At 64.3% G+C, this 19435-nt stretch overlaps 2 protein-coding genes across 3 annotated transcripts in view; one reads left to right on the forward strand and one right to left on the reverse strand.

Moving 5' to 3' along the window:
- The window catches only part of GATAD2B (GATA zinc finger domain containing 2B), a 33994-nt gene extending 17060 nt beyond the window's left edge, over positions 1-16934 (forward strand). The window contains exons 2-11 of the mRNA XM_086768391.1: positions 4151-4480; positions 8659-8788; positions 9056-9187; positions 9535-9666; positions 11580-11750; positions 13274-13589; positions 14398-14600; positions 15474-15584; positions 16028-16145; positions 16455-16934. Of these exons, the coding sequence (XP_086624517.1) occupies positions 4152-4480; positions 8659-8788; positions 9056-9187; positions 9535-9666; positions 11580-11750; positions 13274-13589; positions 14398-14600; positions 15474-15584; positions 16028-16145; positions 16455-16588 (1776 nt within the window). The 5' untranslated portion in view covers position 4151 and the 3' untranslated portion in view covers positions 16589-16934. The remainder of the gene's footprint in view (positions 1-4150; positions 4481-8658; positions 8789-9055; positions 9188-9534; positions 9667-11579; positions 11751-13273; positions 13590-14397; positions 14601-15473; positions 15585-16027; positions 16146-16454) is intronic.
- The window catches only part of INTS3 (integrator complex subunit 3), a 187142-nt gene that overhangs the window by 124690 nt on the left and 43017 nt on the right, over positions 1-19435 (reverse strand). The window lies entirely within an intron of this gene.

Consider the following 19435-nt stretch of genomic DNA (forward strand, 5'->3'; position numbering starts at 1 on the left):
AGGCTCGCTGTGGCTGATGCCGCCCGGAGCGCGAGCGGCCGGGAGGCTCCGGGCTGGGAGCCGGAGGAGGCGCCGGCAGCGGTGCTGTGACTTCTGGACGTCGCGGCCTTGACCCCGGCGCCTCGCTCGGACCGCTGCGAGAACGGAGAGGTGCAGGTTGCGCCTCCCGGCCTGGATCACGGCCGGAGGGAGAAGTGGGAGGACTCCTGCATGGTTTTTCTGCGCCCGCAGCGTCCCGCTCAGCTCCGCGGAGCCTTGCTGGGCGTCTGCTGCTTTCCTCTGGAAGATTTTTGTTCTCGGCTGGTTCTCGGTCGGGCGGCTGGGGCGGTGCGTTACCTCGCCTTGCCTTTCGGCTTTGCCGTGCCTCGGCCGGTTAATTGCAGCCCGCCGATTAGTTCTGGAGGGTGTGAGGCGAGCTGGAATGGACTTCTGCTGGTGCTGCCGGTGTTGGTGGCCCGGTCCCACCTGCAGCAGGTAGATCGCGGGACACTGATCCGTACGGGCTCACGGTGAGAGCGGCTCTATCCGGTCCCTGAATGTACTTGCTCCTCCAGGATAATTTTAATTTTTTTTGGCCCACTCGCTCGTTGCAGCTTTTAGAGCAGTGGTGTTGGTTTGTTTGTTCCCTTTTTCCCTCGCGGGCGCCGCATCAAATACAAATGGAAAACGGGGCTGCTGCTTGCTTTGTGTGGGAACGGCAAACCTGTCTGTCGGGCGCCGGAGCGGCGAAACCGCCTGAAGCCAAAGGAGCCGGTGGAGGAGCGCGCGATGCCGACGCTAAGGACCGCCTCGCCTCTGCCCGTGCCGGGGGCGGCGGCACAGCCGGGCACCGGGCTGCCGTGCTCTGGCCTTTCCGCACGGAACGGCGCGCCCGCGGCGTGGGCTGCGAGCTGGGCTGCGTTGTGAACCCAAAATGAAGGTGAGCCTAGAGATGGGCGACGCTGGAAACGCGCCGTTCGTGCCGGAGGGGCTGCGGAGGGGAGAGCTCTGGTGCTGGTGAAGCAGGAGGGAGCGCGCGGACCGGCTGGCGCTGGAGCCGGCCTGGGCGGCGGCGTGTCCGGGTTCGGGGAGCCGGAGTCTTTGGGAAGAGCGTCCGCGCACCGAGCGACTGCGCCTGGGCCGGTTGCGTCGGGGAATTGCCGTCGTTAGGGCACAAGGGCGACGCTCCCATCGCAGCTCGCTGCCGCGGGCTCTCCGGCGCGGCGGCAGCAGTTTTCCTGGGATTCCTAGAAGGCGTTCTCCCTCCGGTGTCGGCCAGCCCGGTCCTGCTGACGCTGCGGCGTTCCACCTCGGACGGCCCGGTGTCCCTGCGTCCCCCTGTCCCCTCTCCTCTCCTGGCCTCCTCCTCCTCCGAAACGCTGGCTCTACCCTGACACCAGCTTTTTTTCCCGCAGTCAGGAACGCCGGCTCACCTACGGAGCTGCGGCTGGAGATAATTACAGTCTGGAGCAGCCAGGAACAAAACATGGTTTATAGCTCGCTGCTTTTCCCTGGGGGGTTTTGCCACCATTTGAGAAATTCTTGTCAGGTTTTTGTTGTTTTTTTTTTTTTTTTTTTTTTAAGTAAAGTTCCTTTAGGGAAGCGAGAGGGAGAGCCTGCTGCCTGGGATGCGCCGGAGCTCCGGGAGCGCTCTGCCGGAGGGAGGCAAGCCCGGGCGGTCCGGTCGGTGGCAACGCGCCGTCCTGCCCGTCGCCGTCCGTCCGTCCGTCGGGTGTTGGCCGGTGCAGCCGGGCGGCGTCGCTCGCTCTGTGTCCGTTCATCGTCGTCCCGGTGCGGTCTGACCAAGGGGGCTGGTTTCTTCGGGAAAGCGGCTGGAATTCAGAGACGGCGGGGGGGGGAATCTGCCCTCGCTTGGGTCGTGATCCCGGACTGCTGATGGAGAGGGGCGCCCCGCAGCCGGTCCTTGTTCCGGAGCCGGACTGAGAGGTTCCGTCTCCGCTCTGCGCTGGGGTTGCTGGCCACAGAGCAGGGCCGGGCCTGGAGTTCCCAGCTGCCTGAGCTTCGGACTCGCTGGATCGCCCGTGGCTGGAGATATTCCTGCTCTTTTGGGATGGAGTCGAGTGCTTTCCCCTGGCTCGCTGCGGTCGAGGTGCTCTGGAAATTCCCAGGGCTCCCAGTAAAGCCGCAGCTTTTCCCCTCCCCTTCCCCCTCCTCGCAGCTGAGCGTTCCCGCTGAAGGGCTCCGTTCAGCTGGGAACCTGAACCCTGGGATTTGGGATTGGGGTTTTTCTGAGCGATACGTTCGGTTTGGGTGTCAGCGCGGAGCTCGTTTCGCGGGGACGGAGCCGCTTCCCGGCGGGGAGGAGCCTGCGGAGGGCTCGCCCGCGCCGCGGTGGGTGCCGCTCTCTGGGGATGCTTTTTTCCCGTCTCCTCCAGCCAACGCTGGAGCGAGCGCTGGTTAGAAAGCAGCCGTGCTCCCTCCCCGCGTGTCGGCTTTGCTCTGCCGGGTACCTGCCCTTCTCCCTCCTCCTCCTCGCTCCCTTTCATCTCCCGAGGCTGCGGAGCCGGGGGAGCGGCCGCGGAGGCCCTTTCGCTGCCGAGTTAATCGGGGCTCGGCGCTTTCCCAGCAGCCGGGCCCGGAGTGTGGCGCCGGGTGCGCCGAGGCTCCTCGCTGTCCCGTGCTGTGTCGGGGAACCCTCCCGTTTCACCTGGGGTCGCTCGGCAGGGCCGGGGCGGAGAGCGGCGTTCCGCGTGTTCCTCGGCGTGCCCGCGCTCGCCTCTCTGTGTTTGCCTGCAGCAGGCGTGCGTTTTCCTGCGGAGAGACCGGACTGTCAGGTAGGAAAAGGTGCTGGCCGCGAGCGCGGCGGCCTCCTGGGGCTCGGGCTGTGCCCGAGGCTCGGTCGGACGGTTTTTGTTTCTCTATTTGCATTTGTTTTCTCGCTGCCTGCCGCCACTGCACCCCTTTTTTGTAAGTGTCAGAGATCTCCAGCGCAGTTCGTAGCCTTGAAACCACGTCGGTGCCGGAGCTGAGCTTGGGTGGCAGCCGCGCTTCCGAAGATGCGTAATTACAGGGGATTTAGGACCGAGCCAGAAGGTTTTCCTGGCAGGAATTTGGCTCAGCGAAGCTTTATCTTGTGAGTGACGTGCAGCCGAGTTTCGGAAGGGCTGCACGTGGTGAGGTGAGCGCGGAGGTGCCCAAGATCCGGCCGCTTCGGCCTCGTGTTCCAGCTCGGAGCGCGCGGACCTCGTTAACGAGCTCCTGCCAGCCGCTGGCGTGCGGAGCGAAAAAAGCTCTCGAGACGGCCGCGTTTTGATTCTGACTTCGTCCCTGCTGGCTTGTCAGCGTCCCCAGCCCCGCTCTGTGGGTGAGGACCTTGCCGAGCTGGTCTGCCCTCGCTCTCAGGTGGAGCTCCTTTGATTCTTTTTTTTTTCTTTTTTTTTTTTTTTGGTGTAGCTGGTTCCTTATCAGCCTGGGAGCAGGGGGATGGGGTTGGGACGGGCTCTGCGCCTCCTTCCCCGTTTCGTGCATCTGTTTGCCCCGGGGCGTTGCTGCACCTGGAGGAGAGGCGGGGAGGGTGGAGAGCGTGCGTGGGCGGGGATGGTCCTGCCTGCGCCTTCGTCCTCCGAGAAGGTGCCTCGCGTTCCTCTCGCAGCTTGGCCCGAGAGTGTGGAAGGAGCAGGAAAAGCTGCGTGGTGGGGGGGGTCCTGTATTTTGGAAGCTCGCTTCTAAACTTGGCGTGCCGTGGCGTTCGTGCTGGTAGCAGGGGGCTCGAAGCGTGCGTCCCTTCAGAATCCTGCGCAAGGGGTTACGAAAACCGCGGCTGGGAGCGCCGAGCGTGAGGAGGAGCCGGGCCGCCCTCCTCGTGTCCCCGGCCGGCTCCAGCGTTGCGCGGCTCCCCTTTCCAGTGAACCTTGTCGCGCCGCAGCCGGCGGCGTTTTAACGCCGATCGAGGGATCCTGCCCCGTCCCCGAGGGCTCCGGGCTGCTCTCGCCCGGCGGGCGCGTGCGGTTCCATCAGCTTGGGAAACTCCCCGCCCGGCCGGTGTGGGACGGGGAGGGGAAGCGCGCGGCCCCGCTGCCGGCGCGTGGGAGGCGGGTGCTGCTCGCGGGGGGAGGCCGGGTCCCCGCGGGGGTTACGCCGGGTCCGCCGCAGCCGCTTTCCGTTTGCCGCCATGCTGATTTGTGTCCTTGTGTCCGCCTCTGCCCCGCAGGATGGACAGAATGACGGAGGATGCTCTGCGCCTGAACCTCTTGAAGCGGAGCCTGGATCAAGCAGATGAGCGCGACGACGTCCTGGCGAAGAGGTTGAAAATGGAGGGGCACGAGGCGATGGAGCGCCTCAAGATGCTGGCGCTGCTGAAGAGGAAAGACCTCTCGGGCATCGAGGTGCCCCACGAGCTGCCGGTGAAGCAGGACGGCGTGAAAGTCTATGAAGAAAAGCTGAATGGGAGCCTTCGGCCCCACGGGGATGGCAGGACTGCGGGGCGGCCGGGGAAGGAGAACATTAACGATGAGCCGGTGGACATGAGCGCGAGGAGAAGGTAGGTGCCCAGCGTCTGCGGCTTGCCTGTGCTTAACCCCGTGCTCTGCCAGCTGTGAGAACCCGCCTCAGAAATTCGGTCGACGTTTCAGGGTCCTGAGGGCCCGGGGCGTCCTCCCGTGGCTGGGCACCGAGGAGCGGAGCCCGCTCTCCCGGCAGAGGTGCTCTGGAAGGCGTTCAGCGCTGTTCTTCCGTTATTTCTGCTTCTGCTGCCCTTCCTGCTCCGCCCCAGCGCCGGCTGGGTTCTGCTGCTCCCTCCGTCCCTACGTCTGGCGTTACGAGCTACACCCGTCGGGTGCTGGCGGAGCGGGCCCTGCCGGAGCGCGCCCGGGAGCAGAGCCTCCCCTGCAGCCAGGGCTTTTGCCGGCGCCCGCGGAAGGGGCAGCACAAGTCCTCCGCTGGTCTGGAGGCCGGCTCTGGCGCCAGCGGCACGGCCGGTCGCTCTCAGACCTGGCCAGGCTGGTTCCTCCGCGAGGGAGAGGTGAATGGGGTTTCCTCCCGAGCCCGAGGCTGCTCCTGAGAAGCAGCTGCCCGAGCGATGGAGTGCTGGTGAGCCCTGCTTTCCAGGGGAGGCTTTGGTGTTTGCGCTTTGCACCGCGTGCACACACTCACTTCTGTCGTCGGTGAGCTCTGGCAGCTCCATTTCTGCAGCCGGGTTCTGCCGGTGAGAGGATCGCGCGCCAGAGCCCGTCCCGTCTTGCTCAGGAGCCAGGTACCTGCAGCGTGCCTGGGGCGGCGGCGATGATTCCAGTGCAGAGCCGCAGCCTGCGGCGACGGGAGCCGCGTTCCCGGGCCGGGGATCGATGCCGGTGTCCCAGCCGGTTGCGTACGACTCTGCGTGAGGACGTGGGGAGGCTTGGCTGCCTCAGCAGGAGCATCCCGGGCAGGGCGAGCCCTCTTCCTGCCGGGGCGCGTGTGCCAGCGTTCTCCGTGCTCGCTCTCCCCGTTCCTCGAGGGGCTGGGATCGGGATTCGGCAGAGCTGGGATCGGGATTCGGCAGAGCTGGGGTTGCTCGTCTCCGCTGGCGCGCCGCGTTGGGGTCTCTCGGATGACGCGGGGGTGCTCCTGCTCCGACGGGGGCTGCTGAGCAGGTGCTGGGTTTGAAGGCTCCGGATCCCTTCTGGGTGCTGTCGGCAGGCGCTCGTCTGTCGCCCCGCGGCTTGCAGAGCATCCCCTCGGAGCGCTGAAGGTGGGGAGGGGAAAACCACGCGGATTATTTGTCTTTCATGACAATTTGTGTGGCTTCCATCTGCCCGGTGGCCTCTGCCGCTGGCTCAGCCTCCCGTAGATCCACAGAGCTGCGCGCGGTGAGGCAGGGACGTCGTCATTCTGTCCCCCGGGGTTTTATCTGCGCTCCTGGGAGCATCCAGGTACGAGCAGCACCTTGTGTAGGCACCGGCTTTGCTTCTGCCCCGCTCCGGGAGCATCGTTGGGGTGTGGCACCTCTGGAAAGTGCAGTTCTCCCAAAAAAAGCTGAGGCGGCGCGGTGATCCTCAGCCGCGTGGCGATGGTTTCGGCTCTGGAGGTGTTAACGCCGCAGGAGCAGCCGTGGCTCTGGGTAAGTCACCGTGCAGGCCGACTCCTCCCCGAAGAGCTGGCAGGCGAGCGGCGGGTGCTGCGGAGGGCTGCGCGCTCCGCGGCATTGCTGGAATATTGTGGGAGACGTGGGGAATCCAGCTACCAGCGTCGGATGCGGGCGCTCCAGAGTCACTAACTGGGGTTGCAAAGAAAGCGGCCCCAAAAAGAGGGAGAAGAACTGCCACGAGCTTTTGGTTGGGTGGGAAGATGTTTCCTGCAGGAGGAGTAAGGCTGGGCTGGTGGGTTTTCCTAATTTTCCGAAGCCACTGGTAAGGGGTCGCCGAGCTCGAGTTTGCCTGGAAACGTGCTCCGCGGCTTCCGCCTCCCACTGCCTCCCGCGCCCCGGTGCAGCTCTTTGCCCGGTTCTGTTGTCGTCGCGCTCTTCCCTCCGCGGAAGTGACTGAAACCCCGACCCGTTGGCAGTTCCTCACGGACGGCCCGGGTTTCCCTCCTCGGCGTTTGACGCTGCCTTTGCTTTTTCCCCCGGACGGAATCTAAATAAACCAGCCTGGACGCAGCGGGGTGGCGAACCGAAACCCCGTGCTGTTGTACGCCGGGTCTGCCTGCGACGCGGCTGCGAGAGGAGCCCGAAAACCTGTTGTGATGGATCCTTGGTCGCCTTCGGTCCCTCCCGGCCGGGTTTGGGATGCTGTTCCCCGATGCCAGCGCCTCCGGAGCCCCGCAGGGAAACACGGGGCGCGGGTTTGGTGCCTGCGGGGTCCGTGCGGGCGGCGCTGGTGCTGCTGGGGGAAGGGACCCTCTGCCAAAGCCTGGTTTATTTTTAACGTGCGATCCCGCGCGTGCCGGGGAGCGTTCCGTCCAAACGCTTGGTCGCCTGATGTTTGGAACTCCGTCTGGGGAACGTGGCTGCGCGTTGTCCCGGGATACCCGCTCCGCTGCGGGGTCGGGTTGGTTCCCGGGCGGTTTCGGGTGTGGACGTGCCCTGGCGCGTGGGTTGGAGATGGGTGCCTCGCAGCAGGAGCCGGATAAAATGCCGTGGGAGGGCAACGGGCCTCTCGGGAGCTGTTGAAGACTCATCCCAAAGCTCTTGGCCCGCGAAATATAAAACCGCGTGGACGCAGGTCGGTTGGCCTGGCCTGGCTTGGCCTGACTTCGTCGCGGTTGGATGCTCTGGACCTGCTCTGCTGGGACTGGTGGAAACTCTCCTGCCACCGGCGACCTGAGGAACCTCCTCCTCCGCTCCGGAGAGGGAGCGGCAGCGGGAAGGCCCCGGTTGGGGTCCCAGCCGCAGCGTCCGTGGGCGCCGAAGGGAGATCTGCAGGAGCGGGCTGGTGTCATGCATCGCCCGGAGCGGGGCTACTGAGCGCTCTGAGGTAACGCACCCACAGCCCTGCGCACAGCCGTGTCCCGGCACCTTTGGGTGCCTTCGTGGCTTGGATTTCTGCTTTTTTTTTGTTGTGATGGTTTGGCGCAGCGCTGCTGGGGCGTTTCCGCAGCTGAGGAGCCAGCTGCGGCCTCCCTGAGGGGTGGGGTTTGCGTGGGCGTGCGGCGGGCAGAGCGGGGGGCAGCTCCGCGGCGCCGGTGCTTTGAAACGCCCGCGAAAGCTGCCGGAAGCGTTTGGGAGACGGAGGTGCCGAAGGCAAAACCTCCCGCGAGCCGGCGTCCCGCTCCCGGCGCCCTCTCCGGCCCCGCCGCCCTCGGAGCAGCCCGGCCCGGGAGCTGGGGTTTGGCTCCGTGCTCGCGCCCGGCTGGTCGAAGCTGGAAGGTTTTGGAGAAGGCAGTCGGCGCGCCCGTCCCCGCCCGCAGCCGCACGCTGAGGACCGGCCAGCGCGTCCAGGGTCTGCCTGCCTCGCTGGCTGCGCCGGAGCCTGTCCGGCCGCAGTACTCCTGCTGCGTCGTGCCGGGCTGTCCGGCGTTTTCCCGGCCTCTCCAAGCGCCGTCACGTTAAATTGTGACAGCGAAGGCTTTCGTTAGTGACTCCGAACGACGGCAGCACCCGCAGCGCGGGGCTCGGCTGCTGCCGGGTTATAGCGTTGATTTACATTTTTATTTTTTAATATATTTCTTTCCCAGTGATGAGCTGTTGTCGTCGCTGCTCCTCTCTTTACTGATTTCAGGTCGGGGTTCGGCTGGATCTCCTGGCTCTGCGCAGGGTGTTCGTTCGCGTTTTCCTTTGGGGAGTGACCTTTTAGATGGCTTCGCATTGAGATGGGCCTGGAGTGTCTACGTTTCTCTTAGCTCGTTCCCATCGCTGGTCGTCGTGAGTGCGAAAGGCCGGAGCGCCTCTCGGCTCGGCGCCTGGCGACGCTGGTGTCTCCCTGTGTCGTTACTGCGCGGCTCGTTATTAACGCCCGGCTGCTCCCGCACCGACGGGGTTTGCGCCGCGTGTTTGCTTCCCTGGCGCGCCGCTCGCGCTGGTGACGGGAAGGGTTTGGAGCGAGCCCTTTCCCGCTGCAAACGGAGGATCCTTCCCTCCCGACCGCGGGGCTCCGCTCCCGTTCCTCGGCCCTGCCGGCGTGGGGAGCGGTGCTGAGCGCCCGCTCCCCTCCGTGGTGGCGGGGGAGCTGTCCCGTCCCGGATTTGCTGCCGGCGTCTCGGTGTTGCGGCTCAGTCTGCTTTTATCTCCCTCCTGTTCCGCAGCGACCAGGACCGGGGACGACTAACCCCGTCCCCAGATATCATCGTCCTCTCTGATAATGAGGCGTCCAGCCCCCGCTCCAGCTCTCGCATGGAGGAAAGACTTAAGGCAGCAAATCTTGAAATGTTCAAGGTAAGGCCTTTCCCGGCTGGCCCGGTCGCTGCTCCGCTCCGGCGGAGAGCCGCTCTGCTGCAGGGAGCTCCTGCCTTTCCGAAGGATTTGGGAGCTAAGGGGGGGGTCTGGTAACTTCTGGGCGTAACCGTCCATCTCCTGCGTCCTTAGTTGTCCGTGGTACAAACCCTTGCTTGCGTTAAAGCCTCCTCGCGCTCCCTTGCCCCCGAGGCGCGGGCCGCAGCTCTCGGCTGCGTGAGGTTTGACTGCTCCTCTGCCCCTTCGCAGGGTAAGAGCCTGGAGGAGCGGCAGCAGCTGATCAAGCAGCTCCGGGATGAGCTGCGGCTGGAGGAGGCCAGGCTGGTGTTGCTGAAGAAGCTGAGGCAAAGTCAGCTGCAGAAGGAGAACGTGGTGCAGAAGGTGAGGCTCTGAGCGGTGGCTGGGGCCGGGCAGGACGAGGGGAAGGTGCCGGGCCGCGCAGGGGCCGGTTGGCGGACAGGCACAAAGACTCGCTCTGCTCCTGGACCTCCCTTTGCTCCGCGTTTGCCTCCTGTGTGATATTTCTTACCCCGGCGTGTCCGTGGCAAATCCACGGCCCGTCCTGCCTCGCGCGCGGCCCTCGGGGCCAGCCGAGGAGACGAGCCTGCGCGGCTCCGCGGTGGTGGTGGGTGTAGCGCCGCCGAGGCTCGGTCCGCGGCCGGTCTGCAGATGGGTTTCCTCGCCGAGCACTGCGCGCTGACGCCCGGTCTCGTTTTCTCTCCATCTAGACTCCGGTTGTCCAGAACGCGGCGTCCATTGTGCAGCCATCTCCTGCTCACGTGGGACAGCAGGGACTGTCCAAGCTTCCCTCCAGGCCTGGAGCTCAGGGGGTTGAGCCTCAGAACTTGAGGACGTTACAGGTGAGCCCTCCTGCCGCCCCTTCCCGCGCCAGAGGCTGTGCACGTGCAGTGCTGCACCTTCGTCTCCGCGCTGCTTTTTCCGGGAGGCAGAGGAACGCTGGCCGTTGGCAGTGCCGCAAGCGGAATGGCCGGCTGCCCCGCCGTTGGTCTGGGAAGGTCGTGTCTGGAGCTCGGCAGCGGAGACTGAGCCGTCCCAGCGACGCTCTGTGCCTGTCCCAGCTCCGCGTGGGGGAGCGCAGGGTGCTCCGCTGCTCCGGGAGCGGCAGGCTTTTCAGCGCGGAGGGCTGGGCCGGCTGGCGATTCGGGGTTGCGTGAGGTGGAGGGAGCTGAGCTGAGGCAGCGGTGGCCCCGCAGAACGGCGTCTGCTGCCCGGTAACGCAGGTGTGGGGCGGCGGGGAGAGCGCTGCCGGTTGCACGGGCCCGCAGGAGCGGCCCGTCAGCACAGCCTCTGTCGGAAGTGGTGCCGAGCGCTCAGAGGAGAGGGTGAAGGGAAATACAAAGAAAACGGGGGCTGCAGCGTTTCCCTCCTTCGGGAACGCGCTGCGGGCAGCGCGGGGTGCGCGGTCTGAGCCGGCCGCCTGTCTGCCTGCGCCTGGAAGGACGCTGATCCGAGGTGACGCGGTTGGTTAAGGGTGCGGGGGAAACGCGGAGCCGACGGCGGGAGCGCGCGGGGAGGAGGCGCTCGCCCGGAGCCCGGGCTCTTGGCGCTGGCGGGCGATGGGGATTTCTTTCCTGGGGCTGCAGGGCTTGGGGTCCTCTGCCAGCCAGGGGCACGCTCTCACCCCTCCCCGTGTCTTCCTCTTCCCCAAGCATCGGGAAGTGGACTTTCTCCCTTCAGCAGGAGGCTGTCAGTTCTGTTTCTTTGGTGATTTACTGGGATACGCAGCATCCCGGCGAGGCGAGGCTGTGCGGCGCGAGGACGGAGGTGATCCTCCACGTCCCTGCCTGCCTGCAGCTCGCTCTCCTGCCTGTGCCAGAAGGCTTCCCGTTCCACCTCGGGATCTTCACTCCCTCCGTAGCCATCTTCTTTGTTTGGGGCATTTGTTTTCTTTGCTATGGCAACGCTTCGGGGTCAAGCCTATTGTGGCTTCGCAGTGGGACGGGGCTGGTGGAGGAAACGGGCTGCAGGGGAAGAGGAAGCGCATTGTTTGCGCCGGCTTTGTGAGGGTTTTCTCGTGTGTGGCAGCAAAGAACCTCCGCTAGAACAAGTCTGGGGGAAAAAAAAAAAGGAGGAGAAAAGAAAAAGATCGCGAGACAGGGGATGCTTGATGTTTTAAGATGGCAAAAAAATGGAGCGCTCCTCCCTGTCCCCCGCTTGGAGACTTGGAGCCGCCGCGGCAAGCGCCCCTCTCCCGGTAGTCAGGGCTCCTAGAGCTGTGTCGCTGTGAACTGGGGCACCAGTGAGTTCTGGTTTGGTAGCTCCGCGCAGCTGGCAAACAGCCCCCCCTTTTTTTTTTTTAATCCCCTTGCCTTTTTCCATAGTGATCACGCTGACAGGTTTTTTTCCCTAATGCGAAGCTAGACCGCAAATGTGTGTCTTGAAAATTACCTCCCAGAACATCCCAGTCCAGACCCTGGAGCTCCAGTCTCTTCCCAGTTTGCTGGCCGACTCCCGGGAAGCGGTTGCTCCACGGGATCACAGCCCCTTTTCTTCACTCAGGCACAATTCCGGCCTCTCTGCAGAAATATGAGCGTGTTAACGCGAGGCATCCTCCCTCCAGGCAAAACGGCCACGTTTATTTGAAATAAAGCACAGTGAGAGGAGAAGTGAAGTTATCCGAGCGTCGGAAGTTAACTGGAATCGTGGGTCGGTGGAAGTGCTCTGCTCCTGCAGGGAAATAAAAATCCTGGTTTGCCTCAAGTCCTTTTTTTTTTCTTTTTTTTAATGTATTTCTGGTTTCCTCTCTCGGCAGGGCCACAGCGTCATTCGGTCTGCCGCGAACACGACCCTGCCGCACATGCTGATGTCGCAGCGTGTGATCGCTCCGAACCCCGCCCAGCTGCAGGGGCAGCGGGTTCCTCCGAAACCCGGCCTCATCCGCACTACAACGCCGAGCATGAACCCAGCCATCAACTACCAGCCGGTAGGTTACTGGCGCGGCTGCGTATCGCTGGGTTTTGGGCACGGCTGCCCGGCACGGCCAGCGAAAAGGGAAAGGAGGAGGTGCCGTCCGCAGTGCCACGGAGCGCTCGGAGCGCAGCACGGAGGCGTCAGAGCGAAGCTTGTGGGTGGAAATAGATCCCAAGCGTGGACGAAGACGGATCTCCTTGACCTGCACGGAAGAGTGAAATGAGAAATAATTTAAAACCTCCTGTTCGGAGCTGGCAGCTGCCAAAGCGCCCAGCGGCGCCGGCCTCCTGCTGTGACGGTGACACCGAGGCCCCGGTGACGCGGGGCGACTGGTTCATGAACAGGGCTGGTTCCTCTTCCCGCAGTCAGGAGCAAGCGCTCGCTCGCTCGCGTGCGCTCTCCTTCCGCTTCTCCCTGCCGGGAGAGCTCGGCGCGCTCCCTGCGCCGCAGGAGCGGGACGCTTAGACCCGTTCGGTTTGGTTTTGGAAGAGCGGAAAGATTCCCGTGAAGACTGGAACTGGAGGAAATGGGAACGCGTTCCAGTTGTGGCGCTGGTGCTGTGGAGAGCAATCAGAGCTTTCTCCTGCAGGCGGCCTTGGCTGCCGTGCTGCGCGGCAGCCGCTGTTCCGCGGCCCGGACTGGGACGCTCTGCGTGTGCGGGCCCGCATTCGCCCCGTTAACTCCTTTCGGGGTTTGTTCCCGGTTCCCAAGCCGTTTAGTCTGTCCTGACGGCACCGCAGCCTGAGAGTCTTGCGCGTGAGCAACTGTCAAACCGAGCCGATTACCAGTTGGGTTAAAAAACTCCAGCCCAGCTGCTCTCACCGAAGAGCTGTACGTTCGTTAGTGTTAATTCGTCAGCTGTTTAAATGAGCAGCAGCCCCGCCTGGGCTTCAGAAGGGTGCGGGTGATGGCGTCTTGTCACAAAAGGCTGCGACAGCCGTGTCCTCGGCTCCGCAGGAGTCTTTGTGCTTCGCTGCCGTCACGTGCCGGAGGGACCGCGCGTCCGAATGCGCGGGGGATGCAGGAGGAAGCTGCTGGAAATGGAAGAGGAGGGAACTGGCACGTCGGGAGCACCTGTGTGGGAGGGGACGGCCACCAGCTGGCAGCGGGGACGCTGCCCGGGCGCCTGCCAGCGCGGCGGAGCGAGGGGCGGAGGAGCAGAGCTCGGCAGCGAGCGATGGTGCCAGCACCTGGCTCACGGCGCTCAGCGCTGCCTGCGCTCGGCGAGGCCGATGCCAGGTGCCAGGGCCGGACCCCGCGCTCGCGCGTTCCCTCGCCTGCAGGAGTCCCCGGGCTGCTCCTGCTGATCCCAGCGCAGCGGTGGCTGCTCAGCGCCGGCGCTGCGTTAGCGTAGGGACCGAGGCGAGCTGCCTGCACCCGCACGCGCGACTCCTGCCTCCCCAGGTCGTTTTGGGAACGCTTGCAGGCAGAGGGAGGGCCGTGAGAAGACGATCTGGCTCATCCAGGTTACTTCAGGGGCTGAGCTGCAGTCAGATTGATTTTCTGTACTAACCCTTGTCTCCTCTTCCTCCCCAGCAATCAAGTTCTTCTGTTCCTTGCCAGCGTACGTCGTCCTCAGCCATCTATATGAACCTTGCCTCTCACATCCAGCCTGGCACGGTGAACAGGGTGTCGTCTCCGCTCCCCAGCCCCAGCGCGCTGAACGACGCCGCCAACTCGCAGGCGGCCGCCAAGCTTGCCCTCCGCAAGCAGCTGGAAAAGACGCTGCTGGAGATCCCGCCCCCGAAGCCGCCCGCTCCCCTGCTGCATTTCCTGCCCAGCGCGGCCAACAGCGAGTTCATCTACATGGTGGGGCTGGAGGAGGTGGTGCAGAGCGTTATCGACAGCCAAGGTGAGCGCGGGGAGCCGCGGCTCGCCTCCGCCGCCGCGCTGCGCCGCCCCCGCCTGCCGTCTCCTAGATATCTGTTTATTTTAACGCCAAAATCTGTGGCTCGTGAGGCCACGGGAGAAGAGTTCCTGGTGTTACCCAGCCCTGCACTCCGCTCCTTCTCGCTGCAGCAGCGCAGGGGAGGGCGGAAGCGGGACCCCCGGGCACTGGGAGGCTGCGTGCGGACGCTGCGGGTGCGGAGCCGGGCTGACGGCGCTGGCAGCCTCGGTGTCCCCAGCCTCCGGCCGTGTCCGCGTCCTGGGGCGCGCTGGGCCGTGCCCACCTGGGGAGTGCTCTTCCAGGCCCTTCCCTTGCCCCGAGCAGGAGCTGAGATGCAAAATCCCCGGAGCTGTGACTGCCCGGGGTGCCGTCCCCGCGGGACTGTGGAGGTTTTAGCTCCCTCCGCGTTGTCACTTCCCAGGTGGACGGGACGGAGCCTGGGCTCTTCCAGCGCGTGCTGGGTGCGGTGTAACTGCGCCGCGTCGCTGGCTCACGTGGCTCGACCCCCGAGACCCTCGGATCTTTGCAGCCTCGTGGAGCCGGTCCCAGCGCCATCGAGTTGCTCTGTCCCTGGGCAGGGCTTCTCCGACGTCTCTCCCGGGATGCCGAGCTCCTGCCCGGAGCGGGGCTGGGCTGTGATGCAGCGCTGTCCCGAAAACCCCTTTGTTTGCCAAGACCCCTCCGACGGCGCACGTTGTGCCCGGGATGGAGGAAGCAGCGCGGGAGTGAGGAGCCGTGCCGTTTTCCCACCTAATTCCCCTTCTTTCCGCAGGGAAAAGCTGCGCGTCCCTGCTGCGCGTGGAGCCCTTTGTCTGCGCCCAGTGCCGCACCGACTTCACCCCTCACTGGAAGCAGGAGAAGAACGGGAAGATCCTGTGCGAGCAGTGCATGACTTCCAACCAGAAGAAGGCGCTGAAGGCGGAGCACACCAACCGGCTGAAGAACGCCTTCGTGAAGGCCTTGCAGCAGGAGCAGGCAAGCGCGCGGCCCCTCCGCAAGCGGCGCCGGTGGGGATGGGGTGCGTTTGCTGCGGGACCCCCCCCCGCTCCCCGTCCCTTCGCACGCCGCCGGCGCGCGGCGTTTGGGTGGGTCGGTCGGGGCTCCCCGTGCGTGACCTCGAGGAGTTCGGCTTCTCCGCTGGACGCCCGGCTCGGCGCGTGGAGCTTCTGGCAGCAAAAGGGCTGGTGCTGAGCGGCCGGGGCCGGCTGCTGCTCTCCCTCTGTGCCGTTTTCCCCCTGGATTCGCAGCTGGAGGGCTGGCTGGAGGCAGCTGCCTTCCCTCCCTGGCTTTGCCGCTGACTTTCCTGGAAGGCGCAGGAAGTCGCTTAACCGCTTGCTGCCTGCTCGCTTGTTTATGGAAGGGGGATTCGCAAAATTCCCGTGATAAATGGCTGTTGGAGAGCTTGCTTCAAGGCCCTGGGGTAAAATAAACCGGAATCATCGTTTGTGAGCTGTAAAAAATCCCCGAGTGGGGCTGCTGACAGAGGGAATGTGTCTGGTTTGGAGGGAGAAGGGTTTTGGGCAGTTTGTGACACGTGGGTGCGGAGATAGAAGAGCTGCTGGTGCTGGCTGCGGCGCGGCTGCGGCTCCGGGAACACCTTGGGAAGCAGCCGGGTTTCGAGTGGTTTTCAAACAAAGCGGCGACGGCGGAGCGCGGGGCGCGGGACCTGCTTCCCCCTTCTCCGGGAACGCCGCCCGGTGCCGGCACTGAACCGCGGGTGTCGGGGCTGAACTACGACACGCGCCCTGCTCGCGGCGCTGGCGGGGGCAGCCCGGCCCCGCTGCGAGGGGAGGCGAGGTCCGGCGGGACGGCGCGCACCGCTGAGGGTGCTGCCGGTTCTTTCTCCAGGAGATCGAGCAGCGGCTACAGCAGCAGGCAGCCCTGTCCCCCACCGCGGCGCCTGCCGTCTCCAGCGTCAGCAAACAGGAGAACATCATGCGGCACCACACGCTCCGGCAGGTGAGCGGCGCCCCTTCGGCCAGCGCTGGGCTCCCGGCCGCGCGGGAGCGTGCGTCCCCTCGTACGCTCCTGGTTTGGAAGGGGGTGGCACGGCGAGCGCTCCCCGGTGAGGAGGGGGGGGCGCGAGCGTCCCGCTGCCACCGCTCGTGCAGCAGCTGTGGGCCTGGCTGCCCTTTTTCTCGGGTTGCTTTCAACCCAAACCCCCCGCGCCCCTTTCCCCGTGCCGGCAGAGACCGCAGCGGCCGGTGGTCTCGTCTCCCACCCTTCCCCTCCCGATCCCGTGCCGGGCCCCGGACTCTGCTCCCCCATTCCCTAGTTCTACGGGAGCGACCCACAAACTGTGTTTTCCACGTGCCGGCTGAAAGCTGCGATGATTCCTCATCCTGCGGCTGCTCCCGGGCTGCTGCGCGAGCCTTCCTACCGTCTCTCCTCCTCTTCCTCAGGCTCCGCAGCCCCAGAGCACTCTGCAGCGTGGCATCCCCACCTCCGCCCGCTCCATGCTGTCCAACTTTGCGCAGGCGCCCCAGCTCTCCGTGGCGGGCGGGCTCCTCGGCATGCCAGGTAACGGCCCGATCCGCGCCGGGGCGCGGCGAGGGTGGGGCCGGGGGCCGGGCGGAGAGCGGGGCGCGTCGGTCTGTGCCCGCTTTGGTTTTCGGGGAGGCGAGGGGGGGCGCGTTGCCGCCAGCACGGGTGGCGGTGGGGCTTCCCTCCCCGCTGCGGCGCAGGCCCTGCGGACCTCGGCGGGTTTGGGATAAATTCCTGCTTCCCGGGTGAATCTGGGAGCGTCCCGGCTCGGTCACGAAACGGGGAAGCTCGGCGCGCGGGGGCGTGTTGGAGGGGTCCCCACCTGCGTCTCTCCGCCCCCCCCAGGTGTTAACATCGCTTACCTGAACGCCGGCATCGGGGGCCACAAAGCGTCGAGCCTGGCGGACCGGCAGCGGGAATACCTCCTGGATATGATCCCGCCGCGCTCTATATCGCAGTCCATCAGCGGCCAGAAATAACGCCTGCGGACCCCCGCTCCCCGCCGCGCCGCACGCAGTGCCTGCGCTGGTGCCTATGGAAGGGGGAACGAAAAGACAAAAAGAAAAAAAACAAAAAAAGAAAAGAAAAGAAACAAAAAGCAAACAAACGAAAAACAAACAAAAAAAAAGAGAGAAACAAAGCCCATTTCAAACCTTGGCGCCCTGTCCTGTTCCAAAGCGTGACTCCGTCGGGTTCCGCAGCGGGGAGAGGCCGCTCCCCTCGCCGAGGCCGGAACGACGTCTGCTCGGAGCCCGCGCTCGGCGTGTGTTACCGCTTCTTTTCTGCTATTTTTTGTAATGACGAAGCATAGAGTTTTTAATTGTGTTGTGGGGTTGGTTTTTTTTTTCTTTTTTTTTTTTTTTGTTCATTTTTTCCCTCCTCCTTCGCTAAATGGCTGGCTAAACCTTCTTTTCCTTTCCAGAGACTCGGTACGGGCGGCCGCGCGGCGGCCGGCGCCCGGTGGTTTTTCCGAAGGGCAGCCCTACGCCGACTCACGGGGACTCGGGGGCAGAGACGCGACGAACGCGCCCGCGTCCGCGCTGGGGCGCCGCGCCGCCCTGGGCTTGGCGGAGGAAAGTCGGGCCATGCCGATCCCGACCCCTCGGCTCCCGTTTCTCCGCGCGGAGGACGGGAGCGCGGGCCGGCCGCCGCGGCGCGCGGGCGGCGGCGGCGCCGATGGACGGTGCTGGCGGCGCGCGGGCGGCGGCGTTGGCGGCGGGCTCTAGAGCGGACTGCGAGCAGCCGCCGGCCCGGGCGCGGTGAGTCCCGCTCTCCCCCTCTCCGCGCCCCTGCATGCTCCGGAGCCGCTCTCGCCCGCCGCCGCCCGCCACCCTCGCGGGCGCTGGGGACGCCGCCGCGGTTTCCGCGCAGCGCCTGGGCCCCGGCCGGCGGCGGTCACCAACCCAAAGCAAGAAAGAAGCCGCGAGGAGTCGTCTGAGAAACGCTCTATTTGCACTTAACCTTCACACTAACGGGGCTCCCTCCTGCTCCTCCTCCTCCTCCGCCGCCCTCGCCAGCCGAAATCGCGCCCGGCTGCTGGCGGGACCCCTGCGCCGGGACCCCTCGGCGCCCGCACCCCAGCGCCCGCGCGGGGCGTTGCCGCTCCCGGCCTTTCGGGGGAGTTTTCTGGGTTTAAAGGTTTTTTTTTCGTTTCCTTTGTAGGTTTTTCCCCCGACGTTGGCATTTTCTCGTGCAATTTTGAAGCGCCCCCCCCCCCGTCGCCTGTGGGGAGCTGCCGGGCGGGCGGGGGGCCCGGGAGCCCCCCCCACCGCTGGGGACGGGGCGCCTTCTCCCCAAAAACGCCGCCCCTCGACCCCCAGCACAGCACCCCCTCCGTTCGATGAGCACTTAAACCCCCGAGGCCTCTGGGTGCCCAAACCCCCTGGGCCCCTCAGACGCAAAAGGATGTTTTTATTATTTTTTTTAATAGTTTTTTTGTGGGTTTTTTTTTTTGTTTGGGTGGCTGCCCTGTTCCATGCCCCCCCAAGGGTGCTGAGATCTTTTTCAAATCTTTTTATTGCCCTGCTCCCGCGGGAGCACGCTGACAAACTGTTCCTTCTTGGATAAACCTGAATTTTGGGTTCTTTTGGGATTTTTTTTTTTTTTTTTTTTTTTTTTTTTTTAATCGGCTTATCCTTCTGCCCCCCCCACCCCCAGCCCCCTCGCTCAAGTGCCGTTCTCCGCCGTCACAGGTACGAGGTGACCCGGGCGCATGGGTTGAGGTTGAATTATAAAACTTTCCAAAAAAAAAAAAAAAAAAAATCATAAAAAAAAAAAAATTTACAAAAAATCCAAGTGCAATACGTACGGCCGCGTCGCCCCCGCCGGGGCCGGGGGGGCGGGGGGGGACCGATGGAGAACGATGCCGGCTTCATGGTGCTACACGTGAAATCTGCCCGGGGGGGGGCGCGACCCCTTTTCTGCCCCCCGCGGGGGGGCGGGGGGGCCGGGCCGGGTGGGCGCCCAGGGCCCGGGGTCTGCAGGCAGTTCCCCCCCCGCCCGCCCCAAAACCCCCCCCCGGATCGGCGCGCGGGGGCGCGGGGCTGTGTGACCTGCGCGGGCCTCTTATTGTTATTAATATTATTATTATTTTTTGGCTTGAGCCCCCCCGCAGCCCCCGGGACGTGATGTACGGTAGAAAAATCCTTTCCTTCTTTTTTTTTTTCCGTTCCCGATGCCGAAATACGGATTTCTTTCCCGCTTTTGTTCGCGTTTCTTTTGCAGCTAGGGGTAGATCCGCTTGTGAAAACGCTTTTATTGGGATTGTTTTGTTTTTTTTTTAATTTTTGAGGGGGGGTGGTTGTTGGTTTGGTTTCTTGGTTTGTTTTTTTTTTTTTTTCATTTTTTTGGTTCCTCGAAGGCGTAACCCGTCCCTCCTCTACCCCCCGCGCCCCCGACCCGTCGTTAGCTTACGATATTGCTGCCGAAATGTTATATAACAAGGACTCATCCGTGTATATAAGCTATTTCTTGACACATTAAAAAAAAAAAAAAAGGATAAAAAAAAAATTTAAAAGACAAAAAAATGTACATTGTGTAAAAAAAAAAAAAAAAACAACAAAAAAACAAAAAAACTCAAACACAAGCGGAAAGCGACCGCGCCTGGCCATGGGTGTTGTGGAAGTCGTCACGTCCTTCTCGTAGTGTGACCTCGTGTGTAAGACATAAACCGTGCAAAAAGGGGGGCCCGGCGGCTCGGCTCGGCTTTTTGGGGTGGGGGGGCGGGGGGAGGGGGGGAACGGTGCTGGGGAGGGGGGGGACACAGGGGACCGGTGGCCCCCCCCCCGGCCCCGGCGATGCACTGGTGGCGGCGGCCACCTCCCGAA

Source organism: Chlamydotis macqueenii, chromosome 28, assembly GCF_036417535.1.
Source record: "Chlamydotis macqueenii isolate bChlMac1 chromosome 28, bChlMac1.mat, whole genome shotgun sequence".
NCBI classification, from domain to species: Eukaryota; Metazoa; Chordata; class Aves; order Otidiformes; family Otididae; genus Chlamydotis; species Chlamydotis macqueenii.